The following is a 22,160-nucleotide window of genomic DNA, read 5'->3' as shown; positions in this document are numbered from 1 at the left end:
GAACAAACCAGTCTGGACTAGAGGTCACAATTCTTTACTTGTACTAGGGCAGTGAGTGCATATATTTCTGCATATACTGAATTCAAAACAAGACTAGGTGTAAAACTAGGAGAGTGTTTTAATTGCTCCCCTGGTCCATAGTCCAGATTCTAGCATTTTGGTGGGAGAAAATCAGTGCCAACTTTTGACTAGTTAAATTTATAATGATTCACACCTCTAATGAGAAATCCAGACTTTCCCTTTTAAGGGAAAAAAGTTTTGCACTGAATTGTAATGATATTTGTTTTCTCTTGTGGGATCCATTCACTTCCTTTTCAAGTTATTGTTAACATAATTTTAAATCTATTCTACATGAAATGAACAGGAAGAGTTTGAGATACTGTGAACATAAATGCTGTTATGTAGTGATTGTTCAGTTTTACTAAAAGCATGGTGACAGTAGTTGTTTTTAGTTCTGACAGGCAGCAGAAGTTCAAGGTGGACATCCATTTGAACAACTATGGGTAGCAAATGAACCATGGCAAAGACAACGAGACCGAGCAGGGAATAAAAATTACACACCAACATAGTACACATTGTATTTACAGTGTGTTTTGGACATTCTAGGTGTATATTTGTGGAAAAGGAAACCCCAGTACTTATCTATGTTTTTAAATTCTTTTATTTTCTCCTGCAATTTTTGGATTGAGAACTGGGAAGCATTCTAGATGGTTTGGGACAGAGGGCAGGGAAGGTGTGTCACAGCACTAAATTCCACTCTATCCCCACATTCATAGGGATATAACTTGATTATAATGCGGGTAGTGAGATGGCTTCAGTGTAATTCTAGACAGTGACTGGTGTTCTTTGTACCATGCTTCCATGCTGCTTGTTTTGCTTTCCGTATATGTAGTAATCCTTGCCTCAAGCAAACGTAACTTGTTTTGCCCAAGATAAAGAGAGATGGAGTGGAGAAAAATTAGAAAAAACATGGAGCAAAAAAACACAACCATATAAGGATCTGAGGTTGGAACTAAGCCCACTCAGCTTGGTTAAATGTCCATTAAATGATGCACTGTATTAGCCTCCCCATTGCACCTTGCAGAAGAACCATAATTCCAACCCATGTGTGGAAGGCACCCACTGGGGAAGATTAAACTGTTTGCTTTTGCATATTTATTTCTTTATTTTTATTTTATTTTAATTCCATTTATATCCCGCCCTTCTCCGAAGACTCAGGGTGGCTTACAGGCTTAGCAGTAGCCTTCATTCTATGTATATGCCTGCTTATTAGGGCTTTCACACACACCTCCAAGCGGCATTATTACAAAGTCAGCTTAATTGCCCCCAACAATCTGGGTCAACAATCTGGGTCAACAATCTGGGCGCTTACAAAAAGTAACAGTATACAACAAATGGAACTGCAAAGCATTTGTGACTGGGAATATAATTGTTGAGCTTTGTTAGCTGTAAAACCATGTCAAAAAGGTTTGCAAAAATAATTACATTTGCTTAGTAGATGATTCTGTATTGATTCTGGTCTTTAAACATAGGCAAGATGCAGTGCACAAAGATTGTGATTCACAGGATTGACAAAGTCACAACCCTCTAGCCTTGTGGTGGTGAACCTATGGCACGCATGCCACAGGTGGCACGCAGAGCCCTCTCTGTGGGCACACTTGCCATTGCCCCAGTCCTAGGCCTTCAGCTGGGTTTTATAAAACCTTTTCGCTTTAGGCCTCCGCCACTATGTGCAAAAAAAAAAAAGGTTCAATCACTCAATTTCAACTTCTCACGGGGAAAAAAAAGATCTTGCAGAGTTGGAATTGATTGATTGAACTTTTTAGTCCCACCCAGTCTGCTGTTACCACCACAGCCACGCCCACACAATGGGCCACGCCCACCCAATGGGCCACACCCACCCAATGGGCCATGCCCACCTGGCACCCGACGATAATAAGTGGGTTTTGGGTTGCAGTTTGGGCACTCGGTCTCTAAAAGGTTCACCATCACTGCTCTAGCCATTAGGATTTTCATTGACATATCTTTGCCAGGTCTTCCACTTTGTAAGCCAATTAGCTTGCCCATTTCATGCCCCCTGAACATTAAGAGTTTGATGATACAATGAACAAACTGATTAAGATTTCTACTTGATCACAGAGACTATCCCAAAGAGTGCCCATTTCTCAGCTAGAAGCTTGGTGGTCGGCATGGCCACTAGGGGCAAATCTGGCTGAAGAATTAGAATGTGGACTTGAAATCAAAATTGATAATGTTAAGATCATTCAACAGAAGCAAACTATATGAATTTCTTAATTGAGACTAAGGATAAAAGAAAGCCATAATTTAATCAGAAATGCAACTTAGAGGAAAGTTTTGAAGCATAAGCTATCTAAATTTGAAGATTCTGCTTGTTGAGCTGGGCAATTACTTCTAAGTAAATGTTTGGAGCTCAGGATTTGTGTCGTATGCCCTCCGAAATCCAGCTTGTAAATAATAAAAATTAACACTGTACAGGTTAATAATTCCTTCTTCCTTTTATTTCATAGAAACAGTGCTCAGTGTCCCTTGATTGATTTTCCCCAGAAAGTGAAAAGTGGACAAAATTGGGTATTGGGCATAGAAAATTGGTATATACATACTGTCACAATCATGTTTTCAAAATTGATAGCAAGTCAACCTTTTCAAGATGTTCTAATATTCCAAATATGCAGAGGCTTCCATTTGTTATGTACAGAGACCAACTGATCTTTCTGCTGCTAATCCTTTAAAGTCCAGATAATATCACAAATCTTCACTGAAAATAATTTTTCCAAAAATGTGTAGACATGTTTCCTCCCACACACATAGCATGCATTTCTGATGAATTAATTCATGTTACATGATATTTCAAAATAGCAATTTAGGCTGGGGAGTCTCCATCTCTGTATGTCTGCATGTATATAGAAACATTTCATATAGTAAACAAAAAAGTTGTTCAGAACCCTTTGCAGTAATAGAAATACAGGGAAACAGGTATCATATTCTTTACAAAATAATTGTAAATAGCTATTAATAAAAAATAAATTAGAACACACTAAACTAGATATTCCGAAGTTTAGGGATGCTTGGAGTATTGAATGTCAGTGGAAGTTTGGATTCTGACATCTATGGGCCATACCTGTATGAATTTAAAATTATTAATATTTACAATGCATGGAATATTTATGCAACTTGTATTAAGGAATTGATGGTCTGAATAATTGTTGGAGATCTGATACATTGCAACAAAGGTTTGAATGATGTGTGGTCTCATGCTATAATGACTTTGTTTTGAACAAAACATTTCATATGCATTATTAGCTTTATTTTGGAAGATGCACTAATTATTGAAGATGCTCAATTATGCACCAAAGATTTGAAAAACAGCAGGAAGACAATAGATGGCTATTGCTTCCTTTTATGATCTCACACAAACACAAAAAAGATGCAAGACTGGAAGGGATATCTGTTTTTTGTTAATTATATCATTGCTCAGAAGAGATGATCCTTAAATAAAGATTTAAATAACTGTTTAACCCCAAAAGTAAGTAAACTCACTCAAACATGTGAAATTACAATACATCAAAAGCAAAGCATCTGTCCTAGGGACTATAGAACTAAGAATGTTGGATGTTGGGCTTCCGGTTTGTGTTCGTGGCGCTGGCAGACATGCACAGAGAGCTCTCCTCCCCGCCACCCAGTTTTCCTCTATTGGAAGACCCTGAAAAGGGTCGAAAGTCGCGCTGGATGGGTGACGACCATGAGGAGGCCCTCCGACTGATCACAGAGGAGCATCAACCCCTCCATTTGATCCAGAGCAGTTTCTCTGGACCGACGAAGAAAAGATCGGCCATCAACATGGCCAAACATCAAGCAGTACCAGCCAGAAGCCAAAAGCACTAACAAGCACGAAGAAAGCAACGTGGAGGAACTGGGTGAGACCCTACCTTTCTTATTCCCCCAACTACTTTCCTGTGGGAGCGTTTTGAAAATTTCTTCCCCCCCCCCTTTGGAATAGCGGCATCTGCCTACTCGGGGATTTAAAGCTTTGAAAAGAAAGAAAACTATAACTAAATTAAACAACTAAAAAATTGGACTTGCTCCTTTTGGATATTTGGGGTCCCAAAAAGTTCCTATTTCTACGGGGACCTATTACCCTATCTACTTGTTAAGCTGGAAAAAAAGAGGAAAAATTTAAACTGGATAAAAGCTTAACTGGAGCTTGGAAAAGGATTTTATATGCTACTAAGGACATCTTGTGGTGAAGCCTGGAACAGCAAGGAAATTTACCTTTTACTGTGAGACCTGGCTACAGCCTAGCTGACCTTGGTATTATCTAAAAAAGATAAGAATTTGAAACAGCTGGTGGAGAAAACAACTCCCAGGAATAGTGGAGGTGGACATTCACTGACTTCTATTAAAAATAGCCTCCACTAAAGAACTATCTGTAAACACCTTATAAATGGAGGAATACTATCCACAACTTAACTATAAACTTATACTTGAAACAATCCTTGAAATTACAAAATCCAGACTGAAAGACAAAGGTGCCAGCCTAAATTTACAAAATGAAGCCCTGATTCCAACTGACAAATCTACAATCCAAAAAGCAATAGAAGAGGAAGAAATTAATATCAAGACAGAGTACTTTAAAGAACAACAAGTACAATCTACTGAGAACCTCGATAGCCAAACCTTGATCTCAACTATAGAACCTGCAACCCCAAAAACAACACAAACTGAAGAAAACAACACTAAGATGGAGGGTTCTAAAGACTTACAACTACAACATACTGAAAACTTAGACAACCACACAACTTCAACTCTGGACATGACCTCTCACCCAAGCCAGATGAAACTGGAAGAAGAAGACCAGACTGAACTGATGACAAATATACTGATCCAAACACAGAGACTTGAACTATCAGAGCAACAATTTAATGATTACAAAGGGGCCAATTCCTTTGAAAAATTGACAACTGGATGGTCTCCCTTGATTCAAATAATGTGTAGGAATGAAGGGAGATCCATTTGAGGATTTAAAGGCACTAGTATGGAAGCCTGCTTGGCACAAAAAGAAAGCCAGAGTTAGACTTTAAAAAAATGTGGTTTTTCCCCCCATTTTTTTCTATAATGGAAGAGCCTAAAATTTTACTTAATGGGTCAAGGGGAGACTTTAAAAGATATTATTTGATTTAATATTTAGGATTTAGACTTCAAGGGAAATTAAAATTAGCTATTAGAATATAGTTTTGACTTATAATATGGAAGTTAGATTGAGACAATAAAGGATACTTTATTAGTAAGTGATGAGGTACTGGGATGACAAATGGAATATATCTGTGATATATGGACAAATGGAATATATCTGTATTTGTGATATAAAATAAGAAGGTATCTAACTAAGCAATATGTGTATTTTAGATATGATAACTATAATGAAATAGGGGAAATCTGGGTTACCTGAAAGTTAAATACTATGGATCTTAAAGGCTAAATTGGAACACCGTAATTGAAAATTGGTAAAATCTTAAAAACAGGACATGATAACTATAAGTAAAAATATATTGATAAATATCTTAACTGATTGTGTTATAACTATAAATATTAACTTGATTGTGACATAGTAATTATGGGAAACAGAGAGGGAATTTTAGATGATTTAACCTGGGATAGGTACAAATGATTTTGTTACTGGACTATTGATTACCCAATCATCACGTTGCTTTCTAAACATTTTCATATTTTGATGTAAAATTGAAAAATTAATAAAACTTGTTTTAAAAAAAGAATGTTGGATGTCATTTGCTTATGTCAGTTTCAACGTATTTCATGGCAAATTGGGATTCTTTGGGGAAAAAATACCAGTAATTTTTTGCTGTATGTGATGTCATGTAACAGTTGGGTCTCTGGTAGTATCTTTTACTAAAAAGGAATTAGTCTAGTATTTTTAAACTGTATTCAAAAAGATCTTTCTCTGTTTTGTCTTTAGTAAGTGTCCTTTTCTACATCATTCTAGCCCATATTTTAGTTCCTTTTCCATCTCTTCTACACCACCACTACTCTCATACTTGTGGCTCTTATTTTCCTTCCTCCCACTTCCTTTAAATCAGTGTTTCTTAGCCTCAGCAACTTTAAGATGTACACAACTCAAAAGTTGCTAAGCTTGAGAAAGAATGATTTGAATGACCTTGGTTTCTTCATGTTTGGAAAGCAGTGGCTTTTGTGTGTATTAAGCTTTTCCTGTGGTTTTCTTGGTCATAACTGATTTAGATTATGTGGTTTAACTTCCATTTTCTCTTGTAGGAGTGGGTGACAGCTACAGATATCCGAGTAAGCCTCAATCGCCTGAATACCTTTGGAGACGAAGTATTTAATGACCCCAAGGTTCTCAAATCCTATTATTACGCAATTTCTGATTTTGCTGTGGGTGGCCGGTAAGTAATGAATCCCAAGTGATTCTCTTTCTAATAGCTTAAATAATTGCTTGCTTAGGGCAGTATTTCTCAAACTCTCATGCAGGATGGGGTTTTCTGGGAGTTAAAATCCATACATCTTAAGATTGCTGAGGTTGAAAAATGCTATTTTAGGGCTTTGGCATGATTTCAGCCTCTCTTTGAGACAGGCTTTTTAAAATGCATGTTCATTAAAATAAATGTGATATAATAAAAATGTTACTGTAACTTTACATTAATATTTAATTGATCCAAGCACTATTTCTGTATCCATAAGGTGTCTTTGAATTTTATTCATACTGAATTTCATCTCAGTTTGGATCCCTATGAAAATAAATGTCTTGCTTTTAACTGTTATATGCTTACTATGGTAAAAGTACAGCCACTGATTTAATTACAGTATCTGTCCTAATGTGGCTAATATGATTATCACATAGAAGAAAAGTCTCTTGTTATTTCACTTTGGTATTTTCCATTAATTACAACTCCTTCTCTACCTTCTGGCTCTGTTTGTAAGCCAAAAGTCTTTCTTAAAAACTTATCTACTACTTTTCCAATAACATTACTCATAGCAACACCTTCCTTAGCAGTCTTGTAAGATTGGCCAATATCCATACCCTCAAATGCAGATGGGAGAGGGGAAGACAGATGGGAGAAGGGGAGGCACATCCATTGGTAAAATAAAAGTTGAGCTTCCCAGTCCATCATGCATTCCCATATCTTAGGGATGTGTATTTCTTTACTTTGAAACTGCTTTACAGACTGATCTTGTTCATGCTTCCAAAAATGTTACATGCTTGCCCTTCCCCAGTGTTTCAGGGTGCATAGGCAAAGGGATAGTTATGATCATATGCTGGATGATTTAACATTTCATATTGGCTTTCAACGGAATTTATGGCCCTCATTATATGTCATTGTCCTTGCCTGTAAAATGGAAATTGAATAATGTTCACTATTAGAATCTTGGGCACAGCAAAGCAACTAAGTTTGTAAAGTACTTACTTCTAAAATGTTATGTAAATAATTCAGAAGTCAGTAAGCAAGAAATGGAGCTTAATATATTCAATCAGAGACACGTGAGACTAGATCAGTGGTGGCGAACCTTTTAGAGATCAAGTGTCCAAACTGCAACCCCAAACCCATTGATGTATCGCCGGGTGCCGGGTGGGTGTGGCCCACTGGGTGGGTGTGGCTATGGTGGTCACAGCAGACTGGGTGGGCGTGGCCAGGGTGGGCATGGCCAGCTCGATGTTGCTCCTGGGGAGGGATGCCTGTGGGGGCCGGGCAGGGTTGGGGGAGATCCAGGGGGTCTCTGGTGGGTGGAGCAGTGGACAGGAGGGCGTCTTGCTCAGCTGATGGCTTGGGGGGAAAGGGGGCAGCTACACCCCCTCCCAAATGCTGCCATCTCACGAAAGCAGGATGAAAACTCCAAAAAGCAACAAGGAAAAAAAATTAAAACAGAAGAGTGTCTTGCGATGGTTTTCTTCCCTGGGGGGATGGGGGGAGCCTCCTGAGCCCCTCAGCTCTTCTGTGGGGAGCGGAGGAGAGTGGGGAGGGGCTGTGCTGGGATTGGGGCTCCTCGTGCCTTCCGCTGCCTACTTACGCTCTTCTGCTGCAGATACCGTGGCTCCACTTGCCTGGCAGGGCGGGGGCATGCTCGTGCATGGGGACGCACATGGGGCTGCTGCCTTGTTTTCCATGCTGGGACTGGGCTGGACTGGGTACGGAGCCTCCTCACGGCTTCTTCCCCCATGGACATCAAGAGTACCCACCCCACTACCACTTGTCCTGCGGCAGCTGTCGCCATCCCACGCTCTCCAGCCCATCGCCGGCCAGCTGGGTGCACCGGGATGCCTCCTTTCAGGCTCCCTCGACCTCTCCCCCCCAGGCTGGGGCTGGTCAGATTCCCCCTGTGGGCAGCCCTGCGCCGGTCCCCAGCCAGCCCTCCTCCTCTATCCTGCAAGCATCATCAGGCAGAGGAGCCAGGCAGCCACGGCTCTCGCTCTCCTCCGGCCTCCATCTGCGCCTGGCTGGCCAGTGATGGGCTGGAGAGCGGGGATGGTGGCAGGTGCCCTGGGACAAGTGGTAGGTGGGGTGGGCCCTCCCCTCCCGATGTCCATGGGGGAAAAAGCGGCGAGGAGGCTCCGTGCCCAGTCCAACCTGGTACGGCATGGAAAGTGAGACAGCAGCCCCATATGCGTCTGACCCAACCCTCGCAGAGTGCCGTTCTCCCACCGCCCCAATCCAACCCTCACAGAGCCCTGACCCGGTTCCTTACCTCTGCCTGGCTTCTTTTGCGGCCTCATGGCAGTGGCACTGGGCAGGAGGTGGCAAACGGCCAGTTTTGGCGTGACGCAGCTGTTTGCCGCCTCGCGTATTGTGCCCAATGCTGCTGCAATGCGGCTCAGCCAAAAGTGGCCATGGAACAAGTGGGGCAGGTTTTCCCCCCCACCCACCACATGGATCACTCTGCCACCGCATGGGGGACCGCCACCCATGTGTGCAGGGGGGACTCTGTGCAGCTCTGAAAGAAGTGGGCAGGCAGGCACGGTGGGCCAACCTTTGTTTGCCTGGAGTCCTGTGGCAGGAGCCTCCCTCACGGCCACTCCTCTTAAAAGTGGCAGGCAGTGCTGCAGGATCCGCCGCATGGCCGGGAGGAGGCAGCCGGAGGGCTGAGTGGCTCTGGCCATGCCTGCGCTCCAGCTGCGACCCTGGCCTTACAAGCTGTGGGGGGAGGGGGGCGCTGGGTTGCAAAGCCCAGATGGGCAGCAGTGATGAGGGGAAGCCAGGCCATCTCGCCGCCACCCGGTGGCCATCTAGGGGTTCCGCACATGAGCAGCTGCCCTGCCCTGCTGGGTGCCCCTCCGCAGCCTCAGCCAGGAAGCCTCTGATGAGGCTCAGTCCTCTGCTCAGCACGAGGCTTGGGCGGTGATGGCCAGATCCCCGGCGTGGCCTCTCCACCTCCAGCCCCAACCAGGCGCTGACAGGGCAGGGCCGCTGGGCAGGTTGCCAGCCAGGAGTTGGTGGCCTTTTGGGAGAGCAGAACCCCCGCCACCCCGTGCCCTGGGTGGCCGGTGCCTTCTGACCAGGGGTGAAGTGGTCACAGCCGGCTTTTGACTCCCAGGGGCCGCAAAGGCAGCCCACAGTGTGGGGAGTGGCAGCCTGCCATGGCGGGGGGAGGGAAGATTGGTGCCTCAGGGAATGGAAAGTGTGGAGCGGACGGTTCCGCGAGCCCTGGCCGAGCTGCCGCACAGAGTGCCCTGCTGCTGCCACTGTTTCCTCCCCGCACGGATTGCCCTGCCGCCCGTTTCCCCCCCGCACAGATCATTGTGCTGCCACTGCCATTTCTCCCCCACCCCCCACACAGATCGCCCTGCCACTGCCGCCTGGGGAGCACCAAAACTCACTTGCAAGTCCGGGGCGCTGGAGTTTTTCAGTGTAGCCATGCCAAACCATGCCACCAGGCTTCCCAGTGGCCAGCAGAAGGGTGATCGTGACAAGAGCGATCTTTTTCCCCCATTCCCTCCCTGGCCCTTGAGCTCGTCTTGACACCTCTTTCTCAGCACTGCTTCTGGCTTCTCACCTCTCCCCGCCAATTCTTGCAGCTGCTCCCTGACTCCCGGTGCAGAGAAGGAAAGCGAAAGCACTGGCGCACGTGGAGAGGGGGAGGGGAGCAGCCCGGCCCTGCCTCCCTCTGGGGTGATGGCGCACATGAACACAGGGACGGCTTTGCGTGCCACCTGTGGCACATGTGCCATAGGCTCTTCACCAGAGAACTAGATTTTAAACTTTTAGTCAATATATATCTCTGAATAGCTGCCAACTTCAACAGATAGCCCTTATTTTTAAGGATGAAGTGCAAAAAAACAGCAAATTTGGCTAAAGATGTAAGCTGTGGTTGCAGCTTGTATTCTGAAGCAGAATTGGTCTTTGTCCATCTCTTGGCTTGCTGGGAAAAAATCATCTGCAGTTGTAAAAGGAGGACAGGTGTGGTAATTTGGATCCAGATAGGAACTTTGGGAGACCAGCATGGTGGAATTTTTAAATGCACCTTATGACAGTCACATTATTAAACCACATTTTTAAATTGGAGATGTCAAAAACTTGGTATTTTTTTAATTGCAATCTTGGTTTGGTATGGGCAATCATTGACAAAACTGAGCTTATGCTCTCAGTCCTTTTTATTAAGAAGCTTGCACTGTAGCAAGATCTCTCTTCTGGTGGGAACATTCAAGTCCTGCAATCTCTCTGATAATGAGTCAGTCTTTGCTTATGTGGGAAGACTAGACTGCTGGAGGACAGACTGTATATAGTTTTCCTAAAACCTGTTTTTGCCTTATAGATGCAAATGTAATGGCCATGCAAGCGAGTGTGTGAAGAATGAATATGGAAAGCTTGCTTGCAATTGCAAACACAATACCTTTGGGGTTGACTGTGAGAAATGCCTTCCTTTCTACAATGACCGGCCTTGGCGAAGAGCAACAGCTGAGAGTGCCAATGAATGTTTGCGTAAGTGTATATTGGGGTTGTTTTTAAATAATATGGTTTTATCACAAACCTTTCTGCCAAATTATTTCACCACTTCCTACTATCAAGGGAGTGGTAGCCAATTTTAAGTGCCTTCAATAAGTTTTCTTCCTTTTTCCTCTTGGCAAGTTGTAGTACTTCCTGCCTTGGCTATTCTGTATCAGTGCAGAAGCATAGCATATTTTTAACTTTATCCTACATGTCTTTGTTCATGTTATCTCTTTGTGTGTGATAAAAATGTCTTGGGAATTGCAGAAAGTTAGGTAATGTTCCTGTTGGTATCTTAAAACTAGATCACATTAACCTACTACTTGTTTGTTCTCTCTGTTTATTTTTGGCAAATCTAACTTGTGAAATAAAAGTGCAGTTCTCCTTGATATATTTTGATTTAGTATGGTCTTCTGGGTTCAACTTGATATATTTTGATTTAGTATGGTCTTCTGGGTTCAACTATCTGTAACTGAACACATTGTTCAGTGTGCCAAAATAAATAGATAAAATGACCCAGATTTTTTTAAAAAATCTCAAGAATAGGGAAGTATTCAAATACAGCAGATAAACAGCTGGTCCTCAATTTTTTCTTATATTCTGTTGATGCTAATAATACTAAAAAGTATCAAGATGCCATGAAATGTGTTTGAACCTTGTTTCTTGATTACTTGAAATTGTATTTTGAAATCTCTGCAGCTTCTAAGGCTTCTGTAAATATTATCTCCATCCAGGATGTCCACAGTGTGGAGAGTCAAAAGAGTCAAAATGAGAAATACAACTGTATGATCAAAGCCCTGATTGTTTGTCGCACACAGCCTTTGATCACACAGTCAAACCCACCATCTTGGCATTTATGACCCCCCCTTCATAAGGTGCCCTTGTTCACATCCATGAACTTTAAAGACATCATAAACTCTTTGGCTGAAAGGTAACAGTGGTAATGGTTTTCTCAAAGCTGAAAAACTCCATTGTTTTTGGAATTTCTGCAGAATTGTGTCAAACACACAAATAACAACATATATATTAAAAGAAATAAGTATAGAAAATAAAGTGATCTGAGAAATGGATTCTAATTTGCACCTCACAAAGTGTTGATAAGAAAGTAAAATGCTGATTCCCCCCAAAAATATGATTGTTTGATTGACAACAGTTGATTGCTAGAAAATCAGTTTACAGTCACAGGGTAGGTTGAGTGATTTGTCCATGTTAAAATTAGCTCTGAAACCTACAATTTTCACCACAACCAAAGAGGTTCAAGTGACTGGTTTTTTTTTAAAATTAATCGGCCAATATTCTAATATTCTTAGAAACCTGGTGGTAACAAAAAGAATTGCAGAGCTGGCTTACAATACTTTGTTGTAAGTATATAGCTGAGTAGTGACATAATGACACCTGAACATCTGTTATAAGGTGACAGTATCAGTATATCTTCTGGCAAATATCCCTTTTTTTCTTCATAACTTCATTAGGAACGAAATTTCTGATCTACTTGTAGGAAAAAAACTTCAAAACAAGAAATAAAAGCACTTAACAAAGTGACTTCTTTCACTTAGTTGCTGACATACAGTTCTGTCTTTCTGCTTTGGTTTTGATTTTGATCTGCAAAGATTTCTTTTGGCCCGTAAACATTGAAAACACATACAATTTAGAATCTTTTTTTTAGCATTTTGGTTGAAGCTCAGATAAAGAATATTGTATTTTTGGTGAGAACTGCATGCTATAAAAACAGTCCTGTTTTAAGCTCTACTTCTCCATAGAATAGAGCACAACTTATGGAATCTGGCAATGACAGGTAAAGCTTTTTCTTGCTGTATAAGCAATTGGACAAAGCAGCAAGAAAAAAAAATCAGTTGAATGGTGTAAGGACATGAGGCAAGGTAGGAAAGGAATATTTAGGAGAGGGCTGCTTTCCTGGACCACAGATCTGTATTTCCTGTAACTCAGGATCTGAGCTCGAGGCAATGAAGATTTCTTAGACCAAGGACTGTGATTTAGCATGTAGTAGTAGCATCAGTTTCTGAGATCTTGGGAACAGTCTACTCCTCTTAGTTACTTCCAAAAAACTGCTCAGTGAGCTGAAAATAACTTAATTCAACATCTGTTCTCTAGTTCAGCATCTGTGACAGTGATATGGAGGAAAAAGAGATAGTTTTTCTGCTAAACCAAATTATAATACAGGTAAACCTCAATTTTTGACCACAAGTGAGCACAACATTTCTGTTGTTAAAAGCAAGACAGTTGTTCAGTGAGTTTTGTCCCACTTTACAACCCTTGTTGCCACAGTTAAGCGAATAATGGCAGTTGTTAAGTGAATTTTCCAGTTGTTAAGTGAATCTGACTTCTCCATTGACTTTGTTTGTCAGAAACCAGCTGGGAAGGTTGCAGATGGGGATCACATGACCCTAGGACAGGGGTCGGCAACCTTAAACACTCAAAGAGCCACTTGGACCCATTTCCCAGAGAAAAGCAAAACTTACGTGTGTGCAGGAGGGCCCTTGATTGAAGAGTTTAATTAAAAAGAAATAGAGGCTACTGTGCATGAGTTTCTCTCTCTCTCTCTCTCTCTCTCTCTCTCTCTCTCTCTCCCTCCCTCCCTTCCTCTCTCCCCCACTCCCCCCCCTCTCTTTCCCTCTCTCCGATCTTCTGCTCACCTGGCAAGCTGGCTTCACACTGTTCTCCGACAAGCTGACACACATTCTTATTGGGCTGGCTCTCCTGCCCTTGGTCTGCCAGTCCTCTTCCCCCACTCAGTGTGTGTGTGTGTGTGTGTGTGTGTGTGTGTGTGTGTGTGTGAGAGAGAGAGAGAGAGAGAGAGAGAGAGAGAGAGAGAGATATGCTGCTTTCTGCTGCTTTCTACTTCCTGCAGAGACACAGCAAAGGCAGGAGCCCCGCCTAATAAGCTTGTCAGCTTGTCGGAGAACAGCGTGAAGCCAGCTTGCCAGGTGAGCAGAAGATCGGAGAGAGGGAGAGAGAGGAGGGGAGAGGGGGAGGGAGGGAGGGAGGGAGGGAGAGAGAGAGAGAGAGAGAGAGAGAGAGAGAGAGATATGCTGCTTTCTGCTGCTTCCTACTTCCTGTGGAGACGCAGCAAAGGCAGGAGCCCCGCCTAATAAGCTTGTCAGCTTGTCGGAGAACAGCGTGAAGCCAGCTTGCCAGGTGAGCAGAAGATAGGAGAGAGGGAGAGAGAGGAGGGGAGAGGGGGAGGGAGGGAGGGGGAGAGAGAGAGAGAGAGAGAGATATGCTGCTTTCTGCTGCTTCCTACTTCCTGTGGAGATGCAGCAAAGGCAGGAGCCCCGCCTAGCTTGTTGGAGAACAGCATAAGACCACTCTCTTTTTTACACACACACACACACACACACACACACACACACACACACACACAGAGAGAGAGAGAGAGAGAGGGGGGGGGGAAGAGAGGAAGCGCAAGTGCCTCTCTCTGTCTCTGTCTCTCTCTGCAAATGGCAGCTCCAGAGCTGCGGGTTGCCGACCTGTGCCCCAGGACAATGCAACTGTTATAAATACCTGCCAGCTGCCAAGTACTTGAATTTTGATCAGACAACCATAAAGATGCTGCAACAGTTATAAGTATGAAAAACTATCATAAGTTACTTTTTTCAGTGCTGTTGTAATTTTGAATGGTCACTAAACAAATGGTTATAAGTTGAGGACTATCTGTATTCACCCTGATCCAGATTATCTTTTGCAGTTGTAAGATGCTCACCATTGGAGCTTTTTGTCACTCCCTTGCCAAACACAGGCTAGAAAGTAGGGAGCAGGTCCCAGAAAGAGTTAAGAGAATATTTTAAGTTTCCCCCAAAAATAGTGCTTCAGGTTTCTCTCTTGCTCAAAAATAGGTATAAATATAATCCACAAATAATTTTCAACAAAAGACCTTCAAGATAAATTGCATTGTTAGGCTAAATCCTTTAAGTAACAAATCATAGTTTCACGACTTTTGATAACCTCTGATCTAGAGCAGGGGTGTCAAACTCGCAACGTCACATGACATGTTGTGACATATCATGACTTTTTTTTCCATTGCCGGCAATGGGGTGAGTGGTCAGCCTGTGGGCCAGCAGTTTGACACCCCTGATCTAGAGCAATGAGCCTTTATGTGTAATGGATAGGTATCCTCCTGAGAATTATAGAATGAGCCTGGTGATAGCTTAATATATAGCACTTTCTTTGGCCAACCAGACATGGAATGGGGCTTGGGAAGTTAATGCCATAGCTTTTAGCCTAGAATACCAGCATTTATCCATGGCATGCTTTGTATGCTGCTGTTGCACACCTATTGACCATGGGTTGAAATTACTATCTACATTGAAGTAAGTAAACTCCAGAGTAATTTGTTTTTTGAAACTATATCATACTTTTTTTCTTGTTGAGAGAAGTGCAGCCTAATCCACAGGTTTGAAAATTCAATACTAAAGCTTGGTGAAATTAAAAGAATATTTTCAGAATGAATTCGTCCATGTAAATCTGTGACTTCAGCTGAAAACTTAATAAAGCCAATGGTGGTTAATGGCTCTTGTTCTGCTTCACATCCTAGACATGAGCAGTTACATCTGTCTATACTAAAAAAAGCAGAAGCACATATATTTTTTCTCACAGGATGCAGCTGGGGGGAGTCTGGTCTCATTGTTATCTTTCCCTGAAGTTTGCATGCCAGAGAGCAGAGTAACTGTGTGGGAGGGCTGTGGGAAGGGTAGAAACTGTAGCACAGCTGGGAAGACAGTCCGGTGGAAACTTCAGCAACATCTCCCAAGCCCAACATTCAGTCGGTGTGCTAGTTACTTTGTAGTGTGTAATCAAGTCAACCATGTCAAGTGGAAACAGTGCAGTTGCACCATATTTCACATTACAGAATACAAATCCACCCACCCCCACCCCCACCCCAAGTAGTTTTATTCCTTATCTACTTAGCTGGAAAGAAGAGACCACTATTTAGAATTAGTGGATTGGCAGCCTAAACTCCATTATTCTCTTAGGCCATGATTTTATTCTGTATTCCCAATTATACAGATGTACAAATTGATCACATGGACCATTTTCTGCTTGTAAGCCAAGGTTTAGTAAAGAACCCATGCACAGGAGGAGTTCAGAGTTTTCCATTGAAGCATCTTCAGTACAGATTCTCATATCTTGATTTGCACTCAAGATTTGGGAGAAATTAACTTGAGTTATGAAAGAAAAAGCTCTACTAATTTTTTTGTTTTTCATACTGGGAGGGTGTAGCAAGGAATCCAATCATCCTGGCCCTTCTGTGTTTCTTAATTCAAAGTAGTATAACCAAAGGCCATTCTGGCTTTGAATGAATGGGAAATAAATTATGAGAATTAAAGTCCAACACATCTGGAAGTTGGTAATATTTGACCTAGGTTTTTTTATCTTTCTCATTTAAATCCAATTTAAGGTCTTCTGCTGTAGTCAGAGCTTGAACTGTCTAATCCAGGAGTATCACTGATACTGTCTTTCTGTGGTACTTGTGGTATCCCTGTGAAGTAGAAAAAGAGAAACCACAGTAATGTTGTTTTATTTTATTTCTTTAAAAGCAGCCTCTAAAGGGGAATGAAAGAAGTGATTCATGTTTTCAACATGATAAAAATAGAGATTTCATTGAAGAAAAAATGATTCTGTCACCACAAATAGGTAGTAATAATTTAGTTGTCCACCCTCTGCCTGTCACTTTTAATTTTGGGGGCATTCTAATTGCCTTAACTCTTATTTTAAGAGAACTTGAGTTCCCAGATCTGTCAGCAATGTTGCAATGTTAAGTTGACAGTTTGGAAAAGAATTTTAACCCCCTGTGCACACACGCCTCACAGCCTTTTAAACTAACCTGGTTTTGTGCTCTCCTACACACAGGCTGTAGCTGCAATGGACGATCACAGGAGTGTTACTTTGATCCTGAGCTGTACCGATCCACCGGTCATGGTGGACACTGCACAGGCTGTTTTGGTAACACTGATGGACCTAATTGTGAGAGATGTCGGGAGAACTTCTACCGCCTGGGGAGTGAGGCGGATTGCTTGCCATGTAACTGCAGTCCTGTGGGTAAGGGTTAAGGATACTGGTTTTCTGCATTTTCACTTATTCTATAATAATATTTTCCATAGTATTGAAACGACATTCTTAGCACACTTCCAGGTTTACAAGTACTGGAGTCGTATAATAGAAAAAGGTTTGCATTAAATCATAATGTATGCGATTGGAGATCTTGGTAAACTGCATTAAAGTGGAAAGCAAGGTGCTATGGCCAGAATGGCAAGTATATGGGAAAGAGTATCTGCAAGTTGAAAAACTACACTACAAAGGTCTAAATTTAGGGCTTAGTTTTAGGATCTCAATTAGGGATGGATAACTTTGGATGGCTTTAGGTCACATTTTATTTTTTCCCCCCTACAGCCAAAGGCTACATCGAACTCAACATTAATGCAAAGTAGTCAAGGCTATATTAGACCTGGTAGGGGTAAGAGGTGAATCTTGTTACTTTAGAACTATTTTAAGTTTATTTGGAGAATTTTGCTGGAGTTTTCATGGGTTTTCTAATTCAAAATGTGAGGAAAACATGGCCAAGTTTTGGTAATTGGGGAGAAAGCTGAAAGCACTACAGATAGGCCTCGCTTTATGACCTTAATTGGGACCATCAATTCTGTTGCTAAGCAAAACAGTAATGAAGCAAAAAACACCACGTGACCATCCCGGTTAGTGATGGCAGTTACACTGTTATGCGACAGTATCATCTGACCATGACTTGCAAATTCCTACTGGCTTCCACATTGACTTTGCTTGCTGGAAGGACACAGATGGTGATTATATGAACATGGGACATTGCGATTATTATAAATGTGCAGTGATTGTCAAAGGCCCAAATCACAATCATATGATCATGGGGATGCTGTGAAAGACATAAGTGCAAGGACCAATTGTAAGTTACTTTTTTCAGTGCCAATGTAACTTCAAGGAGTTGCTAAACGAATGGTTGCTAAGAAAGGACTACCTGTAGTTTGAAGTTAAATGATCCTTTGGGCTTCAAATATCCAGGTGTGTCCTCAATGTCTATCTTAATCGCTCTGATAAGCATGATGTGCGGACGTTTGCATTTGGACATTAATATGGGATCTAGATAAGTGACTGAAAGCTTCAAATAAGTTATACGTACTCTCAGTCAAGACATCCAATTTAAAAAATTTTTAATTTAAAAATCATTTACTGTATCAAGCTGAGATCTCCAAATACAGGCTGATGCAAATTGTTTTGATTTTGTTTCAAGTATAAATAGCGCAGCATCAATGTAGAGTTATCATGTTTTATCATGCATTCACGAATAATTTACAAACCTTAGTAAAACCCTTTAATAAATTTCATGGCACACAGGCAATCAGTGTGTATTTGGGGTTAATTTAAGATAATATTTTTATCTAAGTAATTATTTCTAAATAATTATAGACTAGAAAGAAGTATGTTGATTGTATATGCTAAAGGCTTCAATAAGCTAAATAACTCCCTTTTGTTTAAATTCTGGGGGTTGATTCTGTTTGGAAAAAAATCCCTAAAAATGAATTAAAGACATCTTTAAAAATCAGGAGTTAGTTTCTCTTTGCCCAAATTAACACTCTCAAAAAATGTTGGGATAGCAGTTCCCATAATTTCAATACAGCAATAATTTCAGCTACGTTGATTAGGAATCCTAGTGATCTAAGAATGTCAAAGATGAGGACTCTAAAGTATTGATATTTTCTGTACTTGAAAAGCAAAATAAACAGTTGAATGCATTCCACTTGGATATATTTGCATTGTAAATTAGCTTAAAGAGTTGAAATAATTGACTTAAGTTAATAATAGGAAACAACAGAACTCACGCTATTTTAGATATGGGGAAATAGTTCCTCCATTTCATTCAGATATCTAGAAATCCTATCTGTTGACTACTGAATCAGTTTCAGAAATTGATATCTTTTAGAGACAGTATCTCTCTAAAAGGTTTGATTATGGCTCAGATGTAATGAAATGAATTCCAAACAGGAGACTCACAGCTGACATCTCCCCAGTTTATCAATCAACTCTGAATGAAAACCACAAGTAGAAATGCACAAATGCAGAATAAAATCACCAAGAGTTGCTTCATCTATTTCACGGGTGTCAAACTTGCCGCATCACCTGACAGGTTGCAACGAATGGCGACTTTGCATTGCTGGAGCTGGGGTAGGCGTGGCCTCCGTATGATGCAACTGGCCTGCGGGCCAGCAGTTTGACACCCCTGATTTATTTGGTCAGGGAAAAGGTATCTTTGCCACTAAGTAAATCATTGGAACTTGTCATGACACAGAATTCTTGAACGTAGTTATTGGATCCTTTGCCCTGAATCAAGTCACCAGTAAGACATGAATGAATATAAAACCCGAACTGAGTGTTTAAAAATTTGTTTGTTCTCTTCCAAACCAGTAGAAGCCCTAATTGATTTTTTAAAATCAGATTTCCTCATGTTTGTTTTTTTAAAAAATCAGATTCCACTGAGAATTATTTTTTTGCAACTTAATCTATGTACATCTGGACTTTACTTCCTTGTGACATTTCTTTTGTGCATTGAATTACATAATCCAAAAGTGGTATATTTTACAATTTGCAGCCTCTTGCTAAGTAAGAAAGGGGAGATTTGTGTCTCCTATTCAGCGTCAGATTCCTCCTGCTGGATCCCAAATTATCTTACAAACTTCCTCAAATACATACTCCACAGTTGGGCAAGTGATTGGGTGCAATTTAATTTAATTTAATTTAATTATGGGACTTATATGCTGCCCTATCTCCCGAAGGACTCAGGGCGGCTAACAACAATAAAACAACAATAACACAATAAATACAAATATTAAAAGAGATTAAATTTACAAAGCCCCACTAAAAACCAATAAAAATTAAAACAAAATTAAAACCCCCATCTTCAGTCCAGGTCGGCCAGTTAGAAAAGGTATGTCTTTAGGTCACGATGAAAGGACCGGAGATCTGGGGCCATCCGAAGTTCTCGGGGGAGCTGATTCCAGAGGGCAGGCGCCCCAACAGAGAAGGCCCTCGCCCTGGGGGTTGCCAGCCGACATTGTCTGGCCGACGGCGCCCTGAGTGAGCGCACAGGGCGATGGGAAGTCATTCCTGGCAGCAGATGGTCCTGTAAATATCCCAGGCCTAAGCCATGTAGGGCTTTATAGGTAAGAACCAGCACCTTGAACCTCACCCGAAGGGCAACTGGCAACCAATGCAGCCCACGCAGGAGGGGTGTAATATGGGAGTATCAGGATGCTCCCATCACAACCCACGCGGCCGCATTCTCCACCAGCTGAAGCCTCCGGGTGGTCTTCAAGGGCAGCCCCATGTAGAGAGCGTTGCAGTAATCTATACGGGAGGTGACGAGTGCATGAGTGACTGTACGTAAGGCATCTCGGTCCAGATAGGGGCGCAACTGGCGCACCAGGCGAACCTGGGCAAATGCCCCCCTGGCCATGACTCCTATATGATGTTCTAAATTGAGTCGTGCATCCAGGAGGATGCCTAAGTTGCGCGCCCTATCAACGGGAGGCAACACCTCTCCCCCCATAACCAAAGATGGTAAATCTTGGACAACACGAGATGCCGATACGTGGAGCCACTTGGTCTTGGCTGGGTTGAGTTGGAGCCTGTTCTTCCCCATCCAGATTCTTACCGCTTCCAGGCAACGGGACATCACGTCGAGGGCATCACTGGGTTGGTTCGGAGTGGAGATGAAAAGCTGGGTATCATCAGCATATTGATGATACCTCACTCCGAAACCACATATGATCTCACCCAGTGGCTTCATATAGATGTTGAACAGGAGGGGAGAGAGGACCGACCCCTGAGGCACCTCACAATCAAGGGGCCTCGGGGTTGACCTCTGTCCTCCTGCCAACACCGTCTGCGAACGGCCCAAGAGGTAGGAGGAAAACCACCGTAGAACAGTGCCTCCCACTCCCAACCCCCGGAGACGTCGCAGCAAGATACCATGGTCGATGGTATCAAAAGTCGCTGAGAGATCTAATAGGACCAGGACAGAGGAATAACCCCTATCCCGAGCCCGCCAGAGATCATCCACCAGCGTGACCAATGCCGTCTCCGTGCTGTACCCAGGCCTGAAACCCAATTGGTACGGATCCAGATACTCAGTTTCCTCTAGGACCAACGAAAGCTGCTGTGCCACCACGCTCTCAACAACCTTCGCAAGAAAGCAAAGGTTGGAGACAGGACAAAAATTATTTAAAATAGCTGGGTCCAGAGCAGGTTTCTTGAGGAGGGGCCTCACCACCGCCTCCTTCAAAGTGGCAGGGAAGCACCTCTCACTCAAAGAAGCATTGATCACTGCCTGGAACCAGCCTCGTGTAACCTCCCGAGCCGCTGACTAAACTCCTTAGCCCGTCCCCGCAAGGGATCTTCTCCTGTCCCTTGATTTAAAAGGGAGCCGGTTACCCTAAACAGGGCGGCCGGGCAATTATCTGCGGACGAAATGAGGGTGGCAAAGTAAGTATGCTTCCCCACCTCCATTTCCACAAGATAAGATCTAGTGAAAGATCTTAACTGTGCTCGGTCAGACTCGGATCGACTGGATCTCCAAACGCTCTCTAGTCCCCTCCAACTCTCTTTCAGCTTATTATGCAGTTGTCATCAAATGATAATAGTAAAATGGAGATTAATCCCAAGTAATGGGTCATTGTGGGGAAATGAAGAGTAAGATGGGAAGCAAGAGAGCAGCATAATTAAAGAAGAAGTGCAATAAAAATTGCCCCACAGTAGCAACTGATTTTGTCATTCAGCAAGTTTGCAATCCAGTTTCTACCGCACTCTGTGAATCAGTTTTATGTATTTCATCTGAATTTGTATTTCAGATTATTTGCATAATTTATAAATTATTCTTAAATGGTGCTGTTCTCTAAAATGCACTACATTAACCAAACTCTTTCTAGATTATACTGGAGATAATGTATTCAAACTACTACATATTACTAGTGGCAATGCCGAGATTTTGTGGAAATTGAGGAAATTATTCAACATTACTACATTCTTACAAAATTATTTTAAAAGTACAATATCAGAAATTCACCCTTCCTTCCTTCCCTCCCTCCCTCATTTTTTCCAGGTAAAATTGTTTTTGAAATGAATTTATTTAAAAATAAATAAAAATAACTG

The 22,160-nt window shown here is 42.2% G+C and overlaps 1 protein-coding gene across 1 annotated transcript in view; it reads left to right on the top strand.

Moving 5' to 3' along the window:
• The window catches only part of LAMC1 (laminin subunit gamma 1), a 136,903-nt gene that overhangs the window by 69,581 nt on the left and 45,162 nt on the right, over positions 1 to 22,160 (top strand). The window contains exons 3-5 of the mRNA XM_081323230.1: positions 6,307 to 6,437; positions 10,798 to 10,964; positions 16,839 to 17,027. Coding sequence (XP_081179356.1) covers positions 6,307 to 6,437; positions 10,798 to 10,964; positions 16,839 to 17,027 — 487 coding nt within the window. The remainder of the gene's footprint in view (positions 1 to 6,306; positions 6,438 to 10,797; positions 10,965 to 16,838; positions 17,028 to 22,160) is intronic.

This window comes from Vipera berus (genome assembly GCF_964194415.1).
Source record: "Vipera berus genome assembly, chromosome: 3".
NCBI lineage: Eukaryota > Metazoa > Chordata > Lepidosauria > Squamata > Viperidae > Vipera > Vipera berus.
The sequence above is the reverse complement of the archived record's forward strand: the minus strand, read 5'-3'. Positions and strand labels throughout refer to the sequence as shown.